General features: G+C 44.9%; 1 protein-coding gene across 11 annotated transcripts in view; it reads left to right on the plus strand.

Moving 5' to 3' along the window:
• Window positions 1-27,510, plus strand: part of KLF12 (KLF transcription factor 12) — a 448,097-nt gene that overhangs the window by 175,730 nt on the left and 244,857 nt on the right. For 8 of the 11 annotated variants that reach the window (XM_059721140.1, XM_059721315.1, XM_059721147.1 and 5 more), the window contains one exon: window positions 11,374-11,469. The exons of 2 other annotated variants lie outside the window; for them this stretch is intronic. In XM_059721140.1, coding sequence (XP_059577123.1) covers window positions 11,374-11,469 — 96 coding nt within the window. Of the gene's footprint in view, window positions 1-11,373; window positions 11,470-27,510 lie in introns of those variants that run through there. One more of the 11 variants, XM_019488579.2, reaches the window with a different exon arrangement.

A 27,510-nucleotide genomic window follows, 5' to 3' on the forward strand; every position in this document is an offset into this window, starting at 1 on the left:
CTCTCCTAACTACCTCATTCCCAGAGATAATACTTTGACACAGTATCTGAATTGAAGCATATGATGTCCAGAAAAGGGATGTTCATAGGTTCATAGGTGCTAGGGTCGGAAGGGACCTCAATAGATCTTCGAGTCCGACCCCCTCCATAGGCAGGAAAGAGTGCTGGGTTCAGATGACCCCAGCTAGATGCATATCCAACCTCCTCTTGAAGACCCCCAGGGTAGGGGAGAGCACCTCCTCCCTTGGGAGCCCATTCCAGACCTTGGCCACTCTAACTGTGAAGAAGTTCTTCCTAATGTCTAGTCTAAATCTGCTCTCTGCTAGTTTGTGGCTATTATTTCTTGTAACCCCCGGGGGCGCCTTGGTGAATAAAACCTCACCAATTCTCTTCTGTGCCCCCGTGATGAACTTATAGGCAGCCACAAGGTCGCCTCTCAACCTTCTCTTGCGGAGGCTGAAAAGGTCCAGTTTCTCTAGTCTCTCCTCGTAGGGCTTGGTCTGCAGGCCCTTAACCATACGAGTGGCCCTTCTCTGGACTCTCTCCAGGTTATCCGCATCCTTCTTGAAGTGTGGCGCCCAGAATTGCACACAGTACTCCAACTGCGGTCTGACCAGCGCCCGATAGAGGGGAAGTATCACCTCCTTGAACCTATTCGTCATGCATCTGCTGATGCACGATAAAGTGCCATTGGCTTTTCTGATGGCTTCGTCACACTGCCGACTCATGTTCATCTTGGAGTCCACTAGGACTCCAAGATCCCTTTCCACCTCTGTGCCACCCAGCAGGTCATTTCCTAGGCTGTAGGTGTGCTGGACATTTTTCCTCCCTAGGTGCAGCACTTTGCATTTCTCCTTGTTGAACTGCATCCTGTTGTTTTCTGCCCACTTGTCCAACCTGTCCAGGTCTGCCTGCAGCTGTTCCCTGCCCTCCGGCGTGTCCACATTTCCCCATAGCTTTGTGTCATCTGCAAACTTGGACAGAGTACATTTCACTCCCTTGTCCAAGTCACTGATGAAGACATTAAAGAGTATCGGTCCAAGGACTGAGCCCTGCGGGACCCCACTGCCCACACCCTTCCAGGTTGATACTGACCTATCCACTATGGCTCTCTGGGTGCGACCCTCTAGCCAATTTGCCACCCACCGGACTGTGTAGTCATCCAAGTCACAGCCTCTTAACTTGTTTACCAGTATGGTGTGGGACACCGTATCGAAGGCCTTCCTGAAGTCTAAGTATACGACATCCACACCTACTCCTGCGTCCAGGTGTTTTGTAACCTGGTCGTAAAAAGAGACTAGATTAGTCAGGCATGATTTACCTGCTACGAACCCATGCTGGTTTCTCCTCAGCATAATTTGTCCTGCTGGGCTCTCGCAAATGTGAGCCTTGATAATTTTTTTGAAGACTTTGCCTAGGATGGAGGTGAGACTGACTGGCCTATAATTGCCTGGGTCTTCCTTCCTCCCCTTCTTGAAAATGGGGACCACATTGGCCCTTTTCCAGTCCTCCGGGACCTGGCCTGTGCGCCACGAGTGTTCAAATATTACTGCCAGTGGCTGTGCAATGACGTCAGCCAGTGCCTTCAGTACCTTCGGATGGAGCTCATCCGGGCCTGCCGACTTAAAGGCATCCAGTTCCTCCAAGTGACTCTGCACCATCTCAGGGTCTACGCATGGCAGTCTGGTGCCTTGCTGCTGCCTCTCTACAACCCCAGTGAGAGACTTGTCCTGGCCCTCACTTAGGAACACTGAGGCAAAGAACTCGTTGAGTTCAACCTTGTCCCCCCTGTCTGTCACCAATTGCTTCTGCCCATTTAGTAGGGGTCCTATTCCACCCTGGGCCTTCCTTTTACTCTCCCTATATATGTAAAGTAGAAGTTTGTTATGTTATGCAAGTAGAAGTCTGGTGATCTAAATTTGTCTACGTGGAATGGAATAGGAATTGCTCTGTTTTGTTTGCTTTACTGTTTTATACACACACACACACACACACATATATATAGATATAATCTTATATACTATTATGTACTATTATATTCTATAGTATATAACTATTATATAATATATAAAAGTAATGGAAACAGGCAGACAGATATAGGCATATGACTACACATATAAGAAGGAAAATAGGAAAGGTTTCTGAGTTTTGACTTTTGACACATTTGAAATAGTAAATGGTAAACATTATTATTTTTAAAAGGGACGAGAATATAATGACAGCCACCTCATGTAATAGTCCTTTGATTCAATCAACACAAGTGTTCCAAATTATGCATCTACTCTATCACACAGTAAATTCTGCTTCAGTGACAGGCTATTGAATGTAAAGGTGTTGTGCCTGGGGAATGTATTCTGTTAATACATTTATTGTTTTGGCCATTATCCATTTACAGCATTTTCATTGCTTTAAGATATGATTACAGAGGAAATATATAGTTTTAAAACTCTGGTTTTATGTGCATGTTAAAATAAAAAATCTCACATATAGGAATATTTTTAATATACATGAAGAGTGCTAGCAGGATTACAGAATTTTCTTTAAATAGGTTCATTGTTCTTGGCAAACATACTGTTTAAGTTTGGGAGGCCAGTAATACTACCAGAAATTATTTGCTGTATGTCTATAAGCTGCAAGATTGTTTATCATTATCTCATTGATCTTAATAAACTGGATTTGAGTTGGGATATAGCAAGAACTTTCATTTTCTTTTTGCATTAAAAAATAAATAATTCACTCTCCATGTTATCCCCCTGTTGTGTGTTGCATATCAGGCATAACTCTTCCATAATGAAGCTTAAATTAAGCTTTGTGACTGAGGCCACCTCTACACATTATAGGTATCGCACAATTCACTGGTTAATTGTGAAGTTAACTTGACACCAGCTACATGTGCAAAGTACCCATCATGCCATAAAAAGCTTCATCTAGCTATATAAAGTTAGAACTTGGAAATGTATATTAATTTTATAGTTGGTTGCTGCTGAGCTTTAATTTACATGTGTAGCAGGGTCTCCCATGTAGCTGGGAACCCTATCAATGGACAGGACTTCTAGCAGCAGTGGTGCACCATGCCCAGCCTGCCCTGGGAGCCCTGCACATGGGGGAACTATCAGTTCCAGCAGCTGCCAACTCTGGATCCTGGCAGCACAAGGACCTCTAGGGGGATGCTGGGTGCTGGGACCCAACTGGGTCCTGGCAACCAAGGGTCATGGCTGCCCTGGGGGTACGTGAAACCCTAAGTGCAAGAGGATTGAAGCGGCCATGATCCCCTAGCCCAACACACCCGTCATAGTAGCCATGATCTCCCAGCCCTGAGAGCCCTTCAACTGAGAGGGCCATGGGAGTTTGCTTCCCGCTGGTGCAGGGGGAGCCTGGGATTGGGCTCCCCTTGCAGCAATAAAGTGAAAATATGATTGTGTCCGTGTGTGGCATGGTAGGAGGTGTGATTGTGTGGATCGCTCATTAAATCCCATTGTGCTTTTACCTGTACAGATAGAGGGGCCCTGAGTCTATCCTATACTCCATTTGCTGCTGTACACTTCTTTAGCATCTGGGGGGAAATGGAAGTTCGATGTACCTTATTCCCTTACTATTGCAGAAAACTGCTAAACAGCTAATACAGACTGTGGCAATCTTAAATGTGAGAGTGTGCTGGGGAGAGGGTGTTACCATTTTCTATGGGGCTTTGCAGTGTGGAACTTCTGTAGGTGGGAAGGGTTTCTCTTGGTACAGTCTTGTAGGATAAGTCATACTAGTGCAGTTCCATTTAGCTGTCTTGCCAGGGAATGCAAATGGAATTCAGGGTTCCCTGAGCTGTTGTGCACCTGTCTTTTTATTCCAGAGGGATGCTTTCTTGGCTAGTGAAAATCAGTTTGGAAATTTTGGACTTTGGTGGAGTAGTGCTACTCCACACCAGTCAAGGGTGCTGTCTTCAGTGGTCAGATTAGAAAGTGAAGGTGAGATACATGAAACTCCCTGACTCATGCCTTGAAGTAAGTGAATGTTGTCCTGTGAATTGGACAGGAGGTCAGAAAGCGATCCAAGAAGATTAAGAAAAGAAAAAAAAAATAGATTGAACCACTGGCCCATTCATTGATCATCATTCATCTTGAAGATAGAATGATTGTTGTTTTGGTGGAAATGAGAATAATATGATCATGTAATTTAAGGATACACTGAAAACTGTATACACCCAGTGGGACTACACAGTATGAATTTACTCCACTGTTCAACTCAGTGGAGCTGCTTACTGAGTAAGATGGATCTGCATAGTAGAATCTGGCCACATAGGGTATGTATATATACACTGTAGGTATCCTTTGCATTTCACTGCAGCATTCAGTGTAGCCATACTGGGCATTTTTACATGTGCTCTGGAGGTTGCTGGGGTGGGGGAGAAGGGAGGTTTAATTTGAGCAGCTCCAAGAGTCTGCTGGACTGTGCCAATTAGTGCACTCCAGCCAGCTTCCACATCTCGTGCATCAGTGTCCCTGCGCTTCAAAATGGCAGCAGGGGTGCTTTTTCTAAAGCTTGTCAAACGAGCTTTAGTTAAAGTGTCCCTGCTGCCATTTTGAAGTATGGGGATGCTGATACACGAGATGTGGAGGCTGGCTAAAGTGCGCTAATTGGCATGTTCCAGCAGACTTGATTAATTAAGTCTGCTCTGACACACTGTAATTACATCGTGTTGGAACAGCTTCCTGGCACATGTACAGGGACCTACTGTTAGTCAATTTTCACTCTCTTCTGCCCTAAAACAGCCTAATTGACCCAAGATTCATACAAAGTCTGCTCTTCTCTACAAGATCATGTCACTAGTTCATTATAGCTGGAACATACAGGGTTGCTGTGTTAAGGTTACCTGTAAGTTGTTTAAGCATTTTATGCAAAAAGGATTGTTCTGAGATGCATTTAACTTTATGGGCTTACCTTTTAGGATATTATTGTATTTCTGTGCTTAGCTTGCATTCATGTAAATTTGAATAAAAATTCACCAGCTAGTTTGAATAAAAATGTAGGTGAAAATATGATTGTGTCATTTAAAAAAGAAAAGATTAAACTTGATACTTGAATTGTTCCGGTTCCTTAGTGTTTTTGAATGGAAATGTGAAATCTGGTGGGGGCTATGACAAAGCCTCCACTGGATGAAAGAAGCTAGGGTTTCAACCAGAGTCATTAGATGACAGAAGTGAGTCTAGATAATCTGGCATTTCCTGGCCTTCTTTTAAATACAACTCTTCTATTGGCTTTTTTTTTAAGTGTTTTAGCTTCTGATTGAGATGTTATTTATGTTCTATTAAAAGCAGGCTGACTGATATGGGGGAGAAATTAGTATTGAATGCTCACAGCAGAAATATACAACATGCTGTTGCAAACCACTGGACAAAACTTCCAATAGATACTACATTTAAAAACTTTACTTACAATATTAAATTCTCAATATAGTTATGGGACAATGTCAATGATGCTTCCTCCCCCTTGCCCCTTCCCTCCTCCACCCCCCTTTTATTTTTTTATGGTACATAGTTAAAATGTTATGCTTTATCATGAAAGTTAATCTTCTGCTTTGGTATCCCAACCTGACACCCCATATTTGAATCCCAGTAGATGCCAAATAATTCCTTCTTCAATGTAAACTAGGTAAATTGGGTATGTTCCACTTGGCTGCATGGGTGTGAATGAGCTTTCAGAACTGAGATCTTCTTTCTCAGAAGATCAGAGAGTTAGCATTGTTTTACTACCGGGTATACACATTAGTCAGCATCTTCAATCCTTTGAAAAGGCTATATTTCAGTGATCATGCTTTGGGATCTTTCAGGATGAAAGGTCCTGTGTATAAGGGAGTCTGTTTTCTGTGGGCATTTATAAAGTGTCTGTCACCATAGTACACATGTTCTAGCTTGTTTATGACTGTTATTTATTATTTTTATGATTATTGTTAATCAAATGGAATTGAAAAAATAATCCTCTGTTTAATGATTTGAGCTGACATGATTTAATTTGCTTCAAACTTTTATGACAATGTAAAATTATTTTTATAGAAAACTCCCTCACAAGCCTTCAGGAAAATGCAGAGGAGAGCTCTGGACTAATCCTTTTTGCTAAGAAACTCAGTCCAGGGAAGCACTGAGAGCCTTGTCTTTCTGCTAATATCAATAGGAGTTGAAAGCCCTAAGAACCTTGCAGAATCAAACCTTGTATTAGGGCAGTAGTTCACGTACAAAGTATGCTGGAATTATAGAAAACTAGAGCTATCTGTAACATTTGCATTCCCTTTTCTTTGGAATGTTTTAAAGACTGGGACTTAATATCATTTATAATAATCTGATTGAGGTGAGTTAGTCCATAATTTGTACTAATATCCAAAGAAAAGCATAATAATAGGTTTCTGCGAAGGTAATGTTTAGAGATGGAGACAGTGTGGCCTGAAGATTTCCATGGCAACAGAAGGGTCCCTACAGATGTCTTCCTTCTAAACTTGATGCTGTTTATTAAAGGCTGCCTGTAGTACAATCTGTAATTATCATTAGGTAAAGGAAGGTTGTGAACGTGGGTGGACTGCCTGGCTGATGCTCTCTGACTGATTTGTTTAGCACAGCTTTGAAATAGATTTACAAAGGAATATTAAGAACCTGAGATCTTTTTGCTGTCCCTCTCCATAGGTGAATAGACTGCTAATTCTAGATTGTTGGCTGATAAGAGTGAAGTGTCTGATCAACAATGTAGGGGGGAAAATTATTTTCAAACTGTTTCGGCATGATGATTGTCACGGGTGAGTGTAAAAGAACAACACAAGCAGGTAGGACAAAATAAAAAAGTTTCGATACAAAATGAGTTACAACCACGGAGGGACATAAAGGGCAATAGGAAAAGGGTCTATATGTTCATTAGAAGTGGGAGAAAGATGAAGGACATCATAGGTCCTTTGTGTAATGTGAAAGATGAGGAAATAATAGAAGCTGAAATGTTCAATAATGTTTTTTGCTTCAGTCTTCAAAAATAAAAAGGAGTAGGAACACAGGCTAGGATAAGGAAAGAATAGGTTGAAGATTTAGATAAGTTGAATACTTTCAACTAAGCAGGCCTAATAAAACATAGCCTCCCATAAAGGCTAGGGAGGCAGTAGTCATGGGGGACCTAAACTACCCTGACATCTGCTGGGAGACGCAGACAACAAATTCCCACCATTCACGCAGGTTCCTATCCTGTGTACAGGACCTCCACCTGATGCAGGAAGTACATGGTCCCACTAGGGGGAATTCCTTACTAGACCTGGTATTGGCAATGGGGGATGACATGGTAGGGGACCTACAGATCAGTGGTCACATGGGGGACAGTGACCACCAAATAACAGAATTCATCATAAGGCATAGAGTGGGTAGGTAACTAGTAGGGTGGAAGTGCTAGACTTTAGGAAGGCTGACTTCAGCAAACTCAGGCGTTTAGTCAATGACGCACTGCAGAGTAAGAGATTTGGTGAGATGGGAGCCCAGGAAGGGTGGCTGTGGCTTAAGGAAACGATCCTTCAGGCACAGAGGGAGACGATCCCAATGTGGGGGAAAAGGGGGAAAGGGGCCAAGAGGCTTCCCTGGCTGACCAGAGAAATCTAGAGCAGCCTAAGGGCAAAAAGAGGGGCATATAAGCAGTGGAAACAGGGAGAGATTACTAAAGAGGAGTATACCTCCTCAGCTCGCAGTTGTAGGGAGGCAGTTAGAAAAGCCAAAGCTGCCATGGAGCTGAGGATGGCATCCCAAGTTAAGGATAACAAAAAATTGTTTTTCAGATATATAAGGAGTAAAAGAAAGGCCCAGGGCGGAATAGGACTGCTACGGAATGGGCAAAAGCAATTGGTGACAGACAGGGGGGACAAGGCTGAAGTCCTCAATGGAGTTCTTTACCTAAATGAGGTACAAGACAAGTCTCACAATGGGATTGTAGAGAGGCAACAGGAGGGCACCAGACTACCAAGGGTTGACCCTGAGATGTTGCAGAATCACTTGGAAGAACTGGATGCTTTTAAGTTGGCAGGCCTGGATGAGCTCCATCCAAGGGTACTGAAGGCACTGGCTGATGTCATTGCACAGCCACTGGCAAGAATATTTGAACACTCGTGGCACACGGGCCAGGTCCCGGAGGACTGGAAAGGGACCAGTGTGGTCCCTATTTTCAAGAAAGGGAGGAAGGAGGATCCAGGCAACTATAGGCCAGTCAGTCTCACCTCCATCCTTGGGAAAGTCTTTGAAAAGATTATTAAGGCTCATATACGCAAGAGCCCAGCAGAACAAATTATGCTGAGGGGAAACCAGCATGGGTTCGTAGCAGGTAGATCATGCCTGACTAATCTAGTCTCTTTTTGCAACCAGGTTACAAAACACCTGGACTCAGGAGTAGGGGTTGACGTCGTCTACTTAGGAAGGCCTTCGATACTGTATCCCACCCCATACTGGTGAACAAGTTAAGAGGCTGTGACTTGGATTATTACACAGTCCAGTGGGTGGCAAATTGGCTAGAGGGTTATACCCAGAGAGTGGTGGTGGATGGGTCAGTATCGACCTGGAAGGGCATGGGCAATGGGGTCCCGCAGGGCTCAGTCCTTGGACCGATACTCTTCAATGTCTTCATCAGCGACATGGATGAGGCAGTGAAGTGTACTCTGTCCAAGTTTGCAGATGATACAAAACTGTAGGGAGAAGTGGACACACCGGAGGGCAGGGAACAACTACAAGCAGACCTGGACAGGTTGGACAAATGGGCAGAAAACAATAGAATGCAATTTAACAAGGAGAAATGCAAAGTGTTGCACCTAGGGAGGAAAAATGTCCAGCACACCTACTGCCTAGGAAATGACCTACTCGTTAGCAACAAAGCAGAAAGGGATCTTGGAGTCCTAGTGGACTCCAAGATGAACATGAGTCATCAGTGTGATGAAGTCATCAGAAAAGCTAACTGCACTTTATCGTGCATCATCAGATGCATGACAAACAGAGCCAAAGAGGTGATACTTCCCTTCTATTGGGCGCTGGTCAGACTGTGTACAGTTTTGGGCGCCACACTTCAAGATAGATATGGATAACCTGGAGAGGGTCCAGAGAAGGGCCAATCATATGGTTAAGGACTTGCAGGCCAAGCCCTACGAGGAGAGACTAGGGCATCTGGACCTTTTCAGCCTCCACAAGAGAAGGTTGAGAGGCGACCTTGTGGCTGCCTATAAATTCATCACAGGGGCACAGAAGGGAATTGGTGATGCTCTACTCACCAAGGCGCCCCTGGGGGTCACAAAAAATAATGGCCATAACCTAGCAGAGAGCAGATTTAGACTGAACATTAGGAGGAACTTCTTCACAATTAGAGTGGCCAAAATCTGGAATGGGCTCCCAAGGAAGGTGGTGCTCTCCCCTACTCTGGGGGTCTTCAAGAGGAGGTTAGATGGGCATCTGGCTGGGGTCATCTGAACCCAGCACTCTTTCCTGCCTATGCAGGGGGTCGGACATGATGATCTATTGAGGTCCCTTCCGACCCTAACATCTATGAATCTATGAATCTATATCTTTAGGTATGGAAGAAACCAGCCAAAGTGAGCTCCTCATCATAATGATATCTTGAAAAAATCTTGAAGAGCAAGGGAGGTTCCAGAATGGAAAGGAGAAAAAAAGGAACCCGGGAATTCTAGATCAGCCAGTCTAAACTCAGTATCCAAAAAGACACTAGAACACATTATTAAATAATCAGTAACAGGTTTTGTAAGCTGACCACACATAAATTTAGGCTGGAAATTGAAAGGTTTCTAACCAACAGAGGAGTAAGATCTGGAACAACCTTCCAAGTATACTGGGGACAAAAAGTCTAGCTACTTTAAAAAGGAGCTGATCCATTTATGAAAGGTTTACCTGTGATGGAAGGGGACTGAACGCAGTGATCCACAAAGTCCCTTCTAGTACTATATCATTAATAATATAGAAACATATTAATACGTTAAAATAGTCAACATTGTGTTCTCTGCTAGTTGGTAAGCCCAATTCGTGCATGGAGTATACAGTTATACAACCTGTATTCAGAACTGTTTTTATACTGTCCTTGTATCTTTTCCATTGTCCACTGTGTAAACCTCTGCCAGAACAGAGTTCCCCATAAATTACCAATGAGCGGATAATCCAGATATGTCACCAGGCTACCTTAGTTGTGCTTTCATAATTCATAGCAACTGGACATGGCATATCTGTTTCTCAGAAGACTTCAGTATTTGGAATTCTATCTTGCCATATTATTTCTTTTAGTCATCTCAGACAACTTAGGTGGAAATTATTCAACTTTTTGGCATGATGATTGTAGGTTGTCCATGATTCACAAACATAAGCATAAGGAGGTCACGTCTACCATCTTGCAGACTTTCAATTTTGTCTGCAGATGTTGACATAAACTTATGAAGGCTACACTATTCTTTAACAATTCTGTTGGATTTCATCAATGTGAATTTGAATGACAGGATACTAACTGAGGTAGGTAAATTCATCTGTATCTTGAAACACAAGTTTTCTAATGGTGATGACAGATGATATGGAAAGCTAATCAAGAGAAGATTGGTACATAACCTCTCTCTTTTTAAGACTAATAATTAGTGCAAAGCATAAGCACAAAGCTACAAAGTGATCTCTGATAACTTGCACAATTTCCTAGGAGTAAGCAACCAGGGCACGGTCTTCAGCAAACAGAACTTCACAGACAAGTTTCTCAAGCATCCTTGTTTTTCTTCACAGCCATTTGGAGTGAAACCATTTTCCATTGGTCCTGAATCTCATCTGAGTACCTATATCAGGACCACAGAAAGCTATACCTCAGCAGTACCTTATTTTTTATATACATTATCCTTGGACTTGTCAAACTGCAAACAATGTTAAGTAGTAAATGGGAGGATGCACCCTTGTTTTACATTTTTTATTACTGGAAATGGATTCCTACCATTGTGTTTGCATTGAATTTGTCAGAGTTGCCAGTCTTAAAGAAAAGCTTCTATATATGTTCTGTACCAATATAGTAAAATTTGTAAGATCAATGTTCTACATTACTCTTGGATTTGCCATGCAGCAAAGGTTATGTCCCTTCTCTAAAACTCCATTGGCTGTTAGGCAAAAAAATCTCTTTGATTCAGCGAGTAAAGTGGTTTGGTTGAGCATGATTCTTTCAAGTATCCTGCTAGGGTCTACTACCTGGGGTCTCCTGATGTTTCACCACATGTGAAAAAATACTCTTATGTTTAATATACATGGCCACTAAAATCAAATACAGAAATAAGAATATTAAGGTGATAGGATATAGCCAACAGGATTTTGTTACGAAAAAATCATTAAACTGATTTAATTTCCTCCTTTAACAGTTACAAACGGCCTCTGTGCCAGAGGACTGGCGGCCTACCAACATAACACCCATCTTCAAAAAAGGCTCCAGAGGCAATCCTGGGAACTACAAACCAGTGAGTCTTACCTCTCTCCCTGGCAAGTTGGTAGAATCTGTTATAAGAATATGATCTGCTGGGGAAGAGTCAGCATGGATTTTGTGAAGGGAAATCCTGCCTCATCTGCTGCAGTTCTTTGAATATGTTAAGAACCATGTGGAGAAGGGGGATCAACTTGACAAGATACTATATTTTCTTGTTTTCCACATGCCCCAAAATAAAACACATGCCTTGTTTTTGTAAGGCAAAATATAAAGCAAAAGATTTTCCAGAATCACGACTAAGTGTGTGAAACGGAGTAAGTACTCCTGGAAACATAGTGGGTGCATCCCCATGTATAGGGCATGAGCTTGCAGGGAAAGAAGTATCGGCACAAATTTATGCCACTGCTTTTTGCCGCTGTGCACACACCTGCACGTGGGCTTTGGTGCAGGGCAAAATGCCCTGCTTTGGGAAAACTACTGGTTGCCCACTCCCATAGGTGATGAAAAGCAGGAAACAGGGGGGCATGTGCCCCCCCCCCCCCCGAAATTGGCCCTCACTACCGGGGAGTGTAGAGCACCAGCCGGTTTCGCCCCTGAGAAGCTCTGGTGGTACTTCTGTTTTGCCAGCAGCACTTCTAGTTTCCTGCCGGCACTTCCAGGGTGGGCAATTGGCTGCTGGGGGACCCACCCCTCTCAATAATTGGCTGCTGGTGCCCCCCCCAGGCCAGGAGGCACCAGTCGCCCATGCCCACTCCTCCCAGCTCCTCTCTGCTGGAGGAGCTGGGGCAGAACTAGAGGAGGAGAGATGCTCTGTCCAGCAGCCAGAACATTTCCTGGGAGGACTGAGCCTCTGTGTCTGCTGGCATATGTTCCAGGAGTGTGCAACACACATTTTTGCCATTTTTTTAATACTGGGAGTTCTTGTTATCAAACTGTAGCACCGCACTGCAAATTTTCAGCATGGTGAATGGTTGCATGTGCACTATGTGTGGTTTGTGGTGCCTCAGACAGGTTTAAGGCTCCCTGAACTGCATGTGTGCATTCATCTGGACATGCCCAGTGTGTCCATGAAGAGTAGTGTCCCAGGAGACCATCTTGATGAGCAGGGATCCTGGTTTGCTCTGATTTAAAAAAAAATCCCCAATTTTTGGTTTAAAAAAAGTAACTCCAAATTCACATTTTTCCATGAGTAAAATAAAACACCACTATATATATGTGTGTGTCTGTGTGATGGAAAATGTGGATTTAGGGTAACTTTTTTACAATGAAAAATTGGGGATTTTTTTTAAATCAGAGAAAACCAGAATCCTTGTTGAAGAGGTATCCGGAACTTCTTGGTGTGGTAGGACTGCAGCAAGGCTTGGCCCCAGGCCTCCTTACAAGGGCTGTAGTAAGACAATAACTTCTTTAGTATGCATAGTTCTTTATATAAGTTTCCACGCCATAAGCCTCATCAAGATATTACAGACTACATGCAGCAGTTCACTCCCCCCTCAACCAGCTCAGTGGCTCCTTGTCCAAAAGCTACTGCCTTACCAGCTACTGTGAGACAACACTGGACTCCACCCATGCTATTTGCAGCCCCAGGGAGAAGCTGCAATCCTCTTGGCAACCATAAGTTAAAGTGTCTGCTTGTATTCCACTCTGCTTCTATTCTAGAAGGAAAATCAGTTCCCCCTCTAAAGATACATACCTCAGATTTGAAGGTCTGACTTTTGGGAAAAGGTTGCATGTAGTATATGAGCAAATACAGTATTTGATATTTCAAAATGTTTTTGACAAGGTTTCTCACTAAAGGCTCTTAAAAATGAAATGCCACAGGAGGGAGGGAATATTCTTTTGTGGACTGAAGCTGGTTAAAAGATAAGCAAAAGGTAGGGATAAATGGCCACTTTTCAGGATGGAGAAAGGTCAATAGTGGGATCCCACTGGGCCCGGTTTTGTTCAGCAATCTGAAAAGGGGAGTACATACTGAAATCTTAAGAGAAATCTTATTATCTGTAACTTACTCCAACTTATTCCAAAGCTGATATTGAGAACCTGCAGAAAGATCTCACAAAGCTTGAGTGAGTGAAGAAAAAAGTGACAGAGTTGCCAAATGCAAGGTAATGCACATAAGAAAAAATAGCCTTATTTATATTTACACAATTCTGGGCTCTGAACTAGCTGTTAGACTCAGAAATGAGACCTTGGAGTCATTGTAGAGTGTTCTAAAAACATCAGCTCAGTGTGCAGTGGAAACCACAAAAAAAATAGAAGCTAAGAACAAAGATGATCAATGACAGTTATCATACTAGAAGAGCCTATAAGTGTTAGAACTCTTAAATTTAAAAGGAGAAGGCTGAAGAAGATATGATAGAGGCCTATGAAATCATGATGGGTGTGGAGAAATAGGGAACTGCTATTCCCCAAGTCCTAGAATACTAAAAGTAGGGGTCACCCACTGAAATTAGGAGTTAGATTAAAAACAAAACCTGTTTATGCAATGTGTAATTAAACTGTGGAACTTGTTGCCATAGAAGGTTGTAGAGCCAGATAGTATAGTCAGGTTCACAAAAGGAATTAGACAAATTAACAGATGGTATGTCTATTAATAGCTGTTAAACAGAACAGTCAGGGATGATTGTGGATACCTCAGACATCCTTAAACTAATGATGGTGAATACTAGGGCCATGCGCAGCTTCAGTCCCTGATTCAATTCGGCAGAGATTTGGCCCGATTTGGTGGCCAAATCTCCAAATCCGAATCGAATCAGGAGACCCTTTCATCTCTCTGAATCAAAGTGGAACCCTCTGAATCAGTTCAGAGAGATTTGGAAAGATTCGGTGATTCGGATATAGACACAGCTTTAAATGTTTTTTCTACATACCTCAAGGTACCAGGTAGCTCGTGAATGCTGAGATGGTGAGGCGGATGGAGCATCCCACAGGAGCACAGGGGGCTCCCCAGCACGCTCAACAGCAGACCTAGAAGTGGACCAGAAGCACTTCTGATCCACTTCCAGGTCTGCTGGGGAACATGCAGGGGGGGCCCCCACATCCCCCTGGTTTGGCGACTGATGCCTCCTGGGTCTGGGGGGGCACCTGGGGTCCCCTGTGGGCAATCGCCAAGCTGGGAGGTGTGGGGGGGCCCCTGGCATGCTTGGCAGCTGACCCAGAAGTGGACCGGAAGTACTTCCGGTCCACTTTCATGTTCAACACCAAGCACGTGCCCCGCCATGCTCCTGTGGGATGCTCCATGGGCCCCAGCATTGCAGTGTTCACAAATCATGCCTGGTACCTTGAGGTATGTAGAAAAAACATTTAAAGCTGTGTCTATGGCCGAATCGCTGATTCTCTGAATTGGCATTGAATCTTCAGATTCAGATTTGGCTGAGTCAAATCGGGGACAGTGATCCAAATCAATGAATCAAATCACTGTCCCTGATTCAGGCCAAATCTGAATCCGGATTTAATATCACCTATTTCACACACCCCTAGTGAATACCAGGGAGAACATAGGTGGAAACAGATGTCACCTTTTGTCACTTTTGTGCTACCATAAAAAATTTTATGGTGGTACAGAACAAAAGCAAATAAACATCTGTATCATTTATCATGCCACAGTGTGGTAGTGATAAAATGCAGTAATAATTTTTGCTGCTTTATTGCAGCGGACGTCTCTTTGCTTTGTGGTTGGAGAGCTTGTGTAGCCTGGAGCTGCACATGCTCTCCAGCTGCCCTGGGCAGATGCTCCAGGAGCTTCAGGAGCCAAATCCTGTGCACCCTGGAAACTCCTGGTCAAGATCAGGTCTCCCTAGCTCTGGGAGTACCTGCCTGGATTTTCCCACTTACCAAGATTTGTCCCCAGGGTCTCCAGGGCATCTCTCATTAAGTGGGGAAAGTTGGGGTTTCCTTGCTTGCTGAGACAGAAATGTGTCTTGGTAGGTGGGGAAAGCTGGGTAGGCAGTCCTAGGGCTTGAGGGGCCTGAAGTGTGCAGCATCAGGCCACTCAAGCCCCAAGAGAAAATGCCACTTGTTGTCCCATAGCATCAATTGGCAGGAGAATGGATAATGTGTTTTGTCCAACTAGGTGGCTCAGCTGTGGACACATCTGTTTCTACCTTGTGATGGGATGGATCTCTCTAGATATCCATCCTTAATGGACTGGCCGACGCCAACATCTTAAGGGATAGCCAGCACGGGTTTGTTGCGGGTAGGTCTTGCTTGACCAATCTCATTTCCTTCTACGACCAGGTGACCTATCACCTGGACAAGGGAGATGAGATTGATGTCATATATCTTGACTTCAAAAAAGCCTTCGATCTGGTGTCCCATGATCGTCTCTTGGAGAAACTGGCCAATTGTCGCCTTGGGTCCCCCACGATCCACTGGCTGGAAAATTGGCTCCGGGGTCGGACCCAGAGGGTAGTAATTGATGGAAGTCACTCATCGTGGTGTCCTGTGACCAGTGGGGTCCCCCAGGGCTCTGTCCTTGGACCCATACTGTTCAACATCTTCATTAACGATGTGGACACTGGAGTCAGAAGCGGACTGGCCAAGTTCGCAGATGACACCAAACTTTGGGGCAAAGCATCCACGCCAGAAGACAGGCGGGTGATCCAGGCTGACCTGGACAGGCTCAGCAAGTGGGCGGATGAGAATCTGATGGTGTTCAACGCCGATAAATGCAAGGTTCTCCACCTTGGGAAGAAAAACCCGCAGTATCCTTATAGGCTCGGCAGTGCTATGTTGGTTAGCACTATGGAAGAAAGAGACTTGGGGGTCATCATTGACCACAAGATGAACATGAGCCTGCAATGCGATGCTGCGGCTAGTAAAGCGACCAAAACGCTGGCTTGCATCCATAGATGCTTCTCAAGCAAATCCCGGGACGTCATACTCCCCTTGTACTCGGCCTTAGTGAGGCCACAGCTGGAGTACTGCGTCCAGTTTTGGGCTCCACAATTCAAAAAGGATGTGGAGAAGCTTGAGAGAGTCCAGAGAAGAGCCACGCGCATGATCAGAGGTCAGGGAAGCAGACCCTACGATGACAGGCTGAGAGCCCTGGGGCTCTTTAGCCTGGAAAAGCGCAGGCTCAGGGGTGATCTGATGGCCACCTACAAGTTTATCAGGGGTGATCACCAGTATCTAGGGGAAAGTTTGTTCACCAGAGCGCCCCAAGGGATGACGAGGACGAATGGTCACAAACTACTACAAGATCGTTTCAGGCTGGACATAAGGAAGAATTTCTTTACTTTCCGAGCCCCCAAGGTCTGGAACAGCCTGCCGCCGGAGGTTGTTCAAGCGCCTTCATTGAACACCTTCAAGATGAAACTGGATGCTTATCTTGCTGGGATCCTATGACCCCAGCTGACTTCCTGCCCTTTGGGCGGGGGGCTGGACTCGATGATCTTCCGAGGTCCCTTCCAGTCCTAATGTCTATGAAATCTATGAAATCTATGAAATATTCCCTGTTCAAATGCTCTTCCTCTAAAGCGGGGGAGGGCTAACCTTTATGGCAGGAATACCACAAGGGAAACCTGCTTCCTTCCTGGGTGCCACTCCAACCCCCTTCCTCTGTCTGATCTGTTGCTCTGCTCTATCCTCCCTTCCTGATCCATTGTTCTGCTCTCTTGTGCTTTCCCTATCTGTTGCTATTCTCCCTGCTGGATCCACTGCTGCATGCTACACAAAGTGTCTGTGCATGCCAAGTGCGCCATGAGTTGACCACCCCTGCTCTAAAAGTATCTATAGCTGCCACTGTTGGAGAGAAGATACTGAGCTAGACAGAATATTGCTGTGACCAGTATGGCATTGTTTTTGTTCTTATGAGTAGCTGGGATACTGGGTGGGGGAAACAATAGATGTAATAAGTTTTGACTTTAGCAAGGCATATAGTGTAGGTAAAATTTGATTGGGTGGTAGCTTCAAAAAACATACTCAAAGAGGAATTGTTAATAGTTCACCATCAAACTGGGTGATTATATCAAGTGGGCTGATGGAGGGGTCTGTCTGGGGTCTGGTACTATTCAATATCTGCATTAACAAGTTGGATGATGAAAAGGACACTTATAAAAGTTGCAGAAGGCAAAGCTGGCAGGTGTTGAAAGCACTTTGGAAAACAGGAACAGAATTCAAAATGCTCTTGATAAATCAGAAATGTTCCAAAATCAATAAATTTAAATTCAGTAGAGACAAGGGAAAAGTGATACATTTAAGAACTCAAATGTGCAAATACAAAATGGGGAACAACAGCCAAAGAAACAGTACTGCAAAAAGTGGTATGGAAGTTATGGTGAACTATAAACTATGACAGTGCTATAAAAAGGCAAATGTCTTTCTATGATGTAACAGTGCTTTATGTAAGAAATGTGAGGAAAATTATACAGCTCTACTTGGCATTAGTGTCTGCTGTGGAATACCACACTTCAGGAAACATGTAAATAAGTTGGAGAGAGTCCAGACAACAAGAACAATAAGGAGTTTAGAAAACATGTCCTATGAGGGAAGTTTGAAAGAATTAGGTTTGTTTAATCTCTAAAAGAGAAGACAGAGAGAGATACAGTAAAGATCTGCAAGTATGTAAAAAAAAAAAAAAAAAAAAAAAAAAAAAAAAAAAGTTGCTGAAGAGGGCAGTGATCAGTTGTTCTCTACGTCCACTGCAGGTAGGACCAGAAATAATCTGCTTAATTTATCACAAGGGAGATTTAAATTAGACATTAGGAAAAATATGCTAACCAAAGATTGGAAGAGGTTATCAAGGAGCTTGTGGAAACCTGATCATGGAAGTTTCCAACAGGTTAAATGAACATATGCTAGGTATGGTCTTGCTAGGTGTAGCCTCATCTTAGGGCAATGAATAGACAAGATAACCTCTTTCACCCCAAATTTTCATGGTTCTGTGACTTTACATGACCATCACAAAGTTCTTTCTCCATTTAAGGAGCAAGGGGTAGGCGGGGGGGAGGAGGTCTTGTGACTCTATTTTAGTATATGATCTACTAACTTTATGATAAGATGTCTATTATGCCAAGGTTGTACTATACTTTCAGGAGTAGATTAAGAACAAATGTTGAAATTAGAATCAGTAAGCAAAGCTTGAGTGATCCTGCTATTTCATCTACTTTGTGTGTGTCTGATTAGAGGCCAGCTCTGTGTCATTACTGGAAGAAGAAATTTAGCAGCAATACATTTGACAGTGCTAATAAATTATGCCCTCATGAGTTTTACTCACTTATTTGCTTGGAACTGACATTTCAAATTGTAGTTCAGTCAGATGATGTTAGTTGATATTCATGATTAAGTCCACTTATATATTTGAAATGTAGTGATTTCAGCAGCTAAATAAACAGCTAGTGAAAGTGGTGGAAAAGTGTAGAAAATAGATTTGGAAAATAATTTTTGATAACATCTTGCATAAATAATATGGTACAGTGCTTCTCTTTCATAAAACTAATATTGGTAGTCAAGCATTTTTCATGTTACAACATGGTACATGATCTCAGTTGAAACAAGAGCTAGAGATCATTAACCTAATAATGGAGAGACTAATAAAATCCTTTTATTATAAAAAGATGCTACCCTGTTCCATAAAGCAAAAGGAAGCTAGCCTTCAGTTATAGTCCTAATTTTTTTAACCTCCCCTTGCAGAATTTTGCCAGACCATAATCAAGCTGCCTGAAACTTCACATGCAAATTTAAGCTGTAGTTCATTTTTTTTCTAAACTGATGAAAATCAGGAAAGGGTAGTTAGGTTCCAGGAAAGGGAGGTGACAGTTTCACAACAAGGCACATTTTTTTTCTAAGATGTTTTCCTAGTTTTTTTATTAACATTATAATTATAATCAGGACTTTTCTAGAAGTTTCACATTTGGTTTTATTATATTATTGGTTCTGGTGGCTAAGTGCTTTTGTCTAAATTTGAGCAGTTGTATCATATCATAAGAAAGTTCACCAGGATCATAATTTGACATAATTTGATCATAATTTGACATGAATAAGACTGAGTAGCATCTTACTCTAAAAACAATTATCTTTTCGAGAAAGCCATTCCAGACACAAAGCTGACCTGTATTTATCCAAAAGCTCTTATGTGTGTGTGTGTGTGTATATATAGATACACACACACACACACACACACACATATATATTTGTTTTCTTTGTGAGATCTTTTTTATAAAACAAAAAACCAAAACAATGCACCAACCACATTTTTTTACTGAAAAAGAAATGAAAGCCAAAGAGTCATTGAAGTCTCCAGTAAACATTTCCCTATTGTTATTGATTTTATACAGAAGGCACTCAGCTACTATGGTAATAGGCAGCAGTATAAAATCCTAAAATAGATTGGCAATAAGGCACTTTCCCATGGGATTAACCCTCCCTCAGAGAACATGGCCTTTATAATTATGAATTGTGTTTGCATTTATCATGAGCACTGCAAAATTTCAAACAGTCATTGGCACCTTGCATGAACTTTTGGACTCTGAAGTTAGAAAGTAAGTACCGTGAAGAATTCCAAAAGCTGTATTGTAGTTGCATACAATGCAAGCAGTCAGTGGATGAGAGAGAAATCCTGAAAGAAGACAAGGACAAGCAAAGCTAGTAATATCACACCCTACAGGATTTGAGCACTGACATATGATTTTATCTGCCAACATCTAGGTTACCCTAAGCCAGGGGTTGTCAACCAGGGGTACGCGTACCCCCTGGGGTACTTGAGAAGGCCCTAGAGGGTATGTGCAGGTGGGCAGGGACAGAGTGCTGCCATGTGCCATCCTGTGCTGCCATGCAGTCACTGTCCACCTGGCTGAATGTGGGGGGTGGAGGAAGCTTGCACATGGCAACTGCCATTGCTCCGCGTTCTGTCACGCACCGCCCCACCCCACGCCCCACGCCGCATCTAGCTGCCGGGGGTACACTGATCCAAAAAGGTTGAAAAACCCTGCCCTAAGCCTTAATAAATTACGTATATGTGTAAGGTACTGAGATGTGGACAGTTAACTCACAGTCCCCCAGCATCCCAGGATGCTTTGCACCTCCCCCTTTTTTAGGGGGAGGTGCAAAGTCTCCTAGCATCCCAGGTGTTTTACACCTCTCCCTTTAAACTAGTGAACAGACATTCACTTTTGATTCCATAAATGCAACCACATGCCCCCAGTGGCTCAGGCCAGAAGCCAGGGGGTGCTAGAACACACCTCTCTGCTCAGCTGGTGCAGACAGCTTGGGCCAAGGCTAGCCCACCCACCCTGCAAGGGGCAGTTTGCAGGAGAGGTGTAAAGCATCATGGGATGCTATGGGACTGTGAGTGAACTTGAATGAGGAGGGGATCTGGGACAGAAGTTTAATAAACCTGTGGCAGGGCACTGGATGTGCCTGCCACTTTAAGAGGTCAGGCAGCCTGATGAGCCATTGGCAGGTGAGGGTCGGGGCTAATTGCAGAGTCAGCTGACCCAGGCGGCTGGCAGAGGTGGCTAGGCCTGATCAAAGGAGTCTGTCGCAGGGCACCTCGGTGCCCCTGCTCCTATAGAGGAGAAACTGCCAGGGAGCGAGTGAGCGCGCCCTGGCCTGACATAATGAGCCCAGCTGAGGCCTGCTCAGGTAATGAGTGCAGCTGCGGGTTGCCGGAGCAACCAAGCGGAGCCAGCTGCCTGTAGGGGGCAGGACCTGGCCCTTATAAAGCTCAGGGCTGAGGCCAGGCTGGCAGTTCTCTGCCAGCAGCCTGGGAGGCAGGAGCTCTGGGAGTGAGGATGTGGAAAGGAGCAGGATGTGCAAGTACAGCTCATGATAGCCCTGAGAGGATGGGCACTAGAGTTTAGCCATGCGGCTTGTGGTTATGTTACAGCCTAGGGGCTTGTGGTTTTGCTTTGTGTTTGTGCTATTACACCCAGAGGCTTGGGTGAGGCTGTAGGGGTTGGAGGAGGCCTCAATTATAGGGACCCCAGAGAGTGTGGGGTGCCCTAGCGCCAAGAGGGCACATTATTTTCATAGTGCCAGGGAAGGCGCAGCTCGCACGCCAGTGCGTGAGCAACTGGCGGCGAGGAGCGCAGCCAGTGGGTCGCGGGCGCAACCCATAGGTTGCGGACGGGGACCTAGACCCCGGGTTGCGTGTGGGGGAACATAGACCCCGGCCCCAGGAAAGGGGCGGTATTATTGAGTAGCCCAGAGTGGGCACGGCGAGCCCCAGAGAGGGGGGGGAGCGCCATTGTATGTTATTGAGTAGCCCAGTGTGGGCACGGCGAGCCCCAAAGAGGGGGGAGCGCCATTACTGAGGAGCCCTAGAGGGGCCATATCAAGGAGCCCGAGACGGGCATAGCGAGCCTGGCTGCAGGCTAGTGCGGTAACACCCCTCAGACTGAGGCAGGGCGCTGCGGTTGCCCCAAGAAGACAGGGAGTAGCAGCGCGGTGAGCCAGGGTCAGAGAGGGTGCCTGTGCGGTTGGCCCATAGGACCGGAGGCCCGCTAGAGAGTCCCTGAGCGGAACCACACCGGCAGGGGAGGCCCAGAGTGGGCTAGACGGGAGTCCCAGCAAGAGGCTGGGCATGAGAGAGGGAGCCCAGAGTGGGCCACATTAGACAGGAGGCCTGGGAAGCGGGCGCATAGACCAGACAACGTCTATTACATCTGCGAGGCTTGGGGCGTGGTATCAGGGGTTGGTAGGAGCCACGCATAGCCCACAAGGCTAGGGTGTCTAGGGAACACCCACCATATCGGGAGACCCCCAGGGAGTCCGGAAGAACCGCGGGGACAGAGGTCCTGAGTAGCTGTGCCCAGGGAAAACACAAGGCAGCCTCCCATCATTCTATTTACCATCAAAGACGTGGCGGGCGAGAGTTAGAGGGTGTCTTGGGCCGGCCTGACACAGAGCGAGGGACCTCAAGGAGATCACGGCCCTCCGTGAGGACCCCGCCATGACAGAGTCATTTGATTAAAGAGATTCATCTGACTGGAGGAGGGTTGGGCTTAGGGTATAAGCCTGGGCCCTGAGAGCAGGGCTGGCAATAACATCTTGGGAGCTGGTGGAGGAACATCACCCAGCAGGAAGACTGCCACTCCTGAATGCGAGCAAGGAGAAAGACATCCAGAGGTTTGGGTAGGAACTAAGGGGTTGCAGGAGGCTCCTAGGGACCCAATGTAGGGTCCAGAGCCACAAGGAGGGGCCTGAGTGCCTAGAGCCTGTGGAGAGGCCAGATGAGCTCAGAGAGAGAGGGGCTGAATGAATAGGGGCTTGTTGAGAGGAGGGCTCAGGACAAGCCCAGAGAGGAGCTGTATGCACAGAGGGTTTGTGAGAGGCAGGGCCAAGATGAGCCCAGAGAAGGAAGAGGCTGCAGTAAGGAAGACCTGTGGAGGGTTTTGAGCCTGCAGAGAGAGAAAGAAAGTGATCTACAGAGGTGCCTGAGTGGGTGAACCCATAGAGAGGAGAGGGCTGGCAGTTGAAGGACAGACCCTGAGAACCACAATGGGCTTATGCTGGGGCTAGGGCCAAGGAGGGGCCAAAGGTTGTGGGATCTCACTATAAGAGCGGGCCAGAGCTGGGAGAGCCTGGAGTCTTGAATGGCCTGGAGGCGGGGCCAGGGCCTAGGAGAAGCACAAAGGTTCTTGTTGGGCCACAACTGAGAGAGAAGGGTTAGGAAGCATGTAGCCCAGGATGACGATGGCTGGTAGGGGTCCGAGAGTGAGATGGGGGCCAGGGGTAGAGGACTTAGAGGAAGAATGGAGCCAGGGCCAGGGAGCCTGGTGGTCAGCAGCCCAGGAGGGGCATAGGGCATCTAGGGAAGAGCCCAGAGAGGGATGTGTAAGACCAGGAAAGTTTGGAAACCGGTCCTGGGTAAGACCTAAAACTGCACCCTGCTGGAGTTGGTTGGTGTGGCGGGGCTGCCTGTGGCAAGGCAGCCTCTGTGAAATGTCTTGCCACCCAGGGAAAGGTGAGGATGAGGTGCTGGAAAACCTTAGCTCCCACTGCCTTGTGGGTGACCTCATGGATGGGGAAGGCTAGGGGAGTGCACCCCAACAGAAAAGCACTCACCAGGGGAGATCAGGACCATGTGGGGCCAGAGGCCCATCCAGGGGCCTGAGGCCTGTAGTGAGGTCCAGCAGGCATACTGGGACCAAAAGGGTCTAGCAGCCTGGACATGGGCCAAGAATAGAATGTACGGCTGGATGGGGTTGAGAAAGTACAGAAGATCTGACACCCCTGAGGGGACCAGGAGAGAGACCAAGTGGTCTGGGGGCCCAGGGAGCTGTTGCGTGAGACTTAGGGGTCTGAGGGCCCAGAGAGGGGCCAGAGGAGAAACCAAGGGGCTATGAGGAGAGATTGAGGGGTCTGAGGCTTGAAGTGGGGCTGAGAGAGGCCTAGAGAGGTGCTGTACCAGCGATTGACAGAACATCTGCAGAGATGCCATCTGCAAGGCATGGGGTGTGCTGCAGGGAAGGATTTGGAGCCATGCAATTTGCCCTTAAGGTTCGAGGTGCTATCTGGGGAGGGGCACAGTTATGGAATGGGGCTCAGCGAGGGGCCTGGGTGCATGTAGAGGCCAACGGCGGTTCTGTGGAACTGGGCCACATGAAGGCTTGTGGGCAGCCTCCCATATTTACTATCAAGGCATGGCAAGCGAGACGGAAATGTGCCCTAGGGAGAGAACGAGGCATGGTTCCAGAGCCTCCAGTGGAATGTCACAGCCGCCCCTGGAACCCGACCCTGTGACAAAACTGATTTAATCTGAATCATAGATTCATAGATTCCTGGAGTTGGAAGGGACCTCAGTGGGCCATCTAGTCTGACCCCCTGCCCCTGGCAGGCAAGAAAAGAAACACCAACCCTGGGGTCATGTGATCCCAGCCAGGTGCCTGTCCAGTCTCTTCTTGAAGACCCCCAAGGATGGGGTGAGCACCACCTCCCTTGGGAGCCCATTCCAGATTCTGGCAACCCTGATGGTGAAGAACTTTCTCCTAATGTCCAGCCTGAACCTTCTTTCTAGTAGCTTACAGTCATTGTTCCTTATCGTTCCAGGGGGTGCTCTGGTGAACAGAATGTCTCCTACTTCATGTTGCTCTCCCCTTATGAATTTGTATGCTACCACAAGGTCCTCTCTTAGCCTTCTCTTGGAGAGGCTGAAGAGGTTAAGGTCCCCTTGTAGGGCCTTCCCTGCAGGCCTCTAATCAGGCGAATGGCTCTTCTTTGGACCCTCTCCAGGTTGTCCACATTCCACTTGAACTGCGGCATCCAGAACTGGACACAGTACTCCAGCTGCGGTCTGACCAGTGCCACTTTGAGGGGAAGAATCACTTCCCTGGACCTGTTTGTGAAGCACCTACGGATGCACGACAAGGTGCGATTGGCTCTGCCAACTGCTTCATCACATTGGCGCCTCATGTTCATCCTGGAGTCAACAGTGACTCCAAGATCTTTTTCTGCCGCATTGGAGCTGAGAAGGTCACTCCCAAGCCTGTAGGCATGATGGCAGTTCCGTCTTCAGTTAAGTCTGATACTACATCCATCCATGTTTATCTTAAACCGGTTTCAGCCATTGTGAAAATAGTTTATGCGTACTGAATTTCTGTTGTATTACAGATGCAAATGGCTTTCTGATTGCTTATACCAGTTTATGTGTAACTTCTGCCTCTAGCCTTGTTTCAAAATTCATTGAAACCTGGTTTTGACTCTTAAGATATTTGTCTATACCAGTCATTATAATAAAGTTCTGAACATAATTTGGGCTATAGGATAGCCATTACTTTAAGTAATGGAGTTTGCTGCTACTGTAAAATACTGCTGCAGAACGGCTTATTGTGGTATGTGGAAAATAAGCTTGTTTTTCAAGGGGAAAGGAAAATGACAATACATGTATGACTGGAAAGATGCAATTTTTTAATAGGAGAGGGTCAGGAACTTAAAACGAGAAAAGATTACACTATTGGTCTTTCCTATGACATCCAGAACTGTTTCTGTGTTTGCATAAACTAGTGTCTGAAAGAATCCACACTCTACAAAGCATGAGGACTATGCTTCGGACTCAAGTCCACCTCCAAAGTTAAAGCTTTATCTTGATGAACATTTACTCAAAAGGAAATGGAAATGTTGCCTTACATAATGTAATGATTATTTGAAATAATGGTAATTGTTTGCTGTTATTAAGGGAAAACACTCCATTAGAGCTTACCCTCCCTTACTGTTTATGTCACGTAGAAAAATGAGCAGATATTTAGTATGTCCTGAAACCAAAGGAGAGAGTGAGATCATATTTTGTTTTTGTAATGTGATATCACATTGTTTTGTTTCTCTTTATGCAGCACACATGAAAATGCTTTGATTTTTTTATATGTTCCTCTTTTTACTGGGCTGTTTTTCAAGCTGCTCTGTTTCCTTGCATTTCCTGTTATGTGAACTATTGCTGTCCCCTCCTTCAGTAGACAATGTCCTTGACACAGTGAAGTTGAGAAGCTAAACATCAAGAGTATCCAAGAAAATTATTTTCTTCTCTTGACATCTTTTCAGTCAAATGTTCAACCTCTTGGTTTTAACACTTAACTGGATCCATTGACAGGGGCTCTTGGGCATGTCTAGAATTGTTTGTACTTGCACCTTCAGTTTGTAATTGTTTGTAATTGCCTGAATTCTGGTTTTAGTATGTGAAATTATTAACTTTAACTCTGGCCATAGAGGCAAGAGAACATTAGATTATAGATTTTAAAAACACACCAAAAAATCATATAGGAATTTGTGACCCTTTTCATTTTTTTTTAAATCACTTCCAAGTGAACTGATTGTCTTTTTCTTAGCAATGACTATAGCTAAAATGAGAATAAAGCCATCCTGTCCAAAGAATAATGGCCATGGTTAGAAAACAACTACTAATTTAGATAAATTACTTCTCCTTTGTTCAGAAATTCTGATAACAAATTTCATTTCTTCCTGCTCTTGTAGTGGATAGGTTGGTGGTTTTTCAGCAGAAAGTCAAAGCAAGTATTAGAAGATAATACATAAAACCATGATTCAGGAGTTCTGTAAGGATGCACCTTGTTTGTTGGTGGGGTTTCTCTCTCTTTCTCTCTCTCCTTCTGTCCCCCACCCCCACCTCTATCTTTTGTTTTTTTGGCTCAGCTATTCTTTTGTGGAGTTCTTTGATATGCCATACAAATTTGGGCTGGGAAGACCATGCCCCAAGATGTCTGTGAGAGGTAGAAGATAATGGGCAGGTACAGGCATTCCCCTTTTACTGGTATAAGTGATTGGAAGTCAGTCTATAGCCATAACAGAACAGAAGTTCGGCACATGTAGACTGGTTTAAAAATGGTAGAATCCAATCTACGATTTGTCCCCCTACCAAAGGGTGAATGTGTATTCAGTTCGCTACCAATCTAAACTATGCTGCTTACTGAAAACTGTGTAATTTAGATCAGTTCTGCTTCATGATTTTTGAATGTCTGTACCTAGCCAGTGTTTAGTGTATGTGAATGGCTTTTCGGGACACCATCCACATTTGGCTATCTAAAAATAAAATTAGACAGCCATTCTAAGAATTTTTTTTTACATTCTGTAGTGTATTCCTTTTTCAGGAAAGTTGTTTCAAACTTGTGTTATAAGAGCAAAATTATTTTGTTTGCTGTGTATTGTCCATTGTGTCTGTTTTAAATAATATATATGACATGCTATCAGGATAGTTTTCAGTAGGAGTCCTAGAAGCATTTTGCATTATAGTGTGATTAAGTTGAATGTAATACTTCCGAGACTGTTTTGTTGAGAGAACTGTTGTACTTATTATTATTGTTCATGAAGTGCTTTAGGGGCATATAGTGCTTGATCTGATTTAGAGTTATTGGTATGGCCCTACTGGATTAGACTAGTAGTCCATTTGGTCTGCTCTCCTTTCTCTGTTATCCTTGATGCTTCACAATAAGGTCCAACCCTGTAAGGGACTGCAATGGGATAACTTGTCATAGGGGAAGTTTGCCCAAATGAGTTAACCTCTGCCTAGTACAAATCATATGCAAAGCATTTCCTTGACTGTATGTCTCTATGACTTCTTTTCTATAATTTATGCTCCAGCAGTTAGGAGATTTAAGTAGAATTAACCTTCCCCAGTTAACTGACACAG

Source organism: Alligator mississippiensis, chromosome 1 (genome assembly GCF_030867095.1).
Source record: "Alligator mississippiensis isolate rAllMis1 chromosome 1, rAllMis1, whole genome shotgun sequence".
Classification (NCBI taxonomy): domain Eukaryota; kingdom Metazoa; phylum Chordata; order Crocodylia; family Alligatoridae; genus Alligator; species Alligator mississippiensis.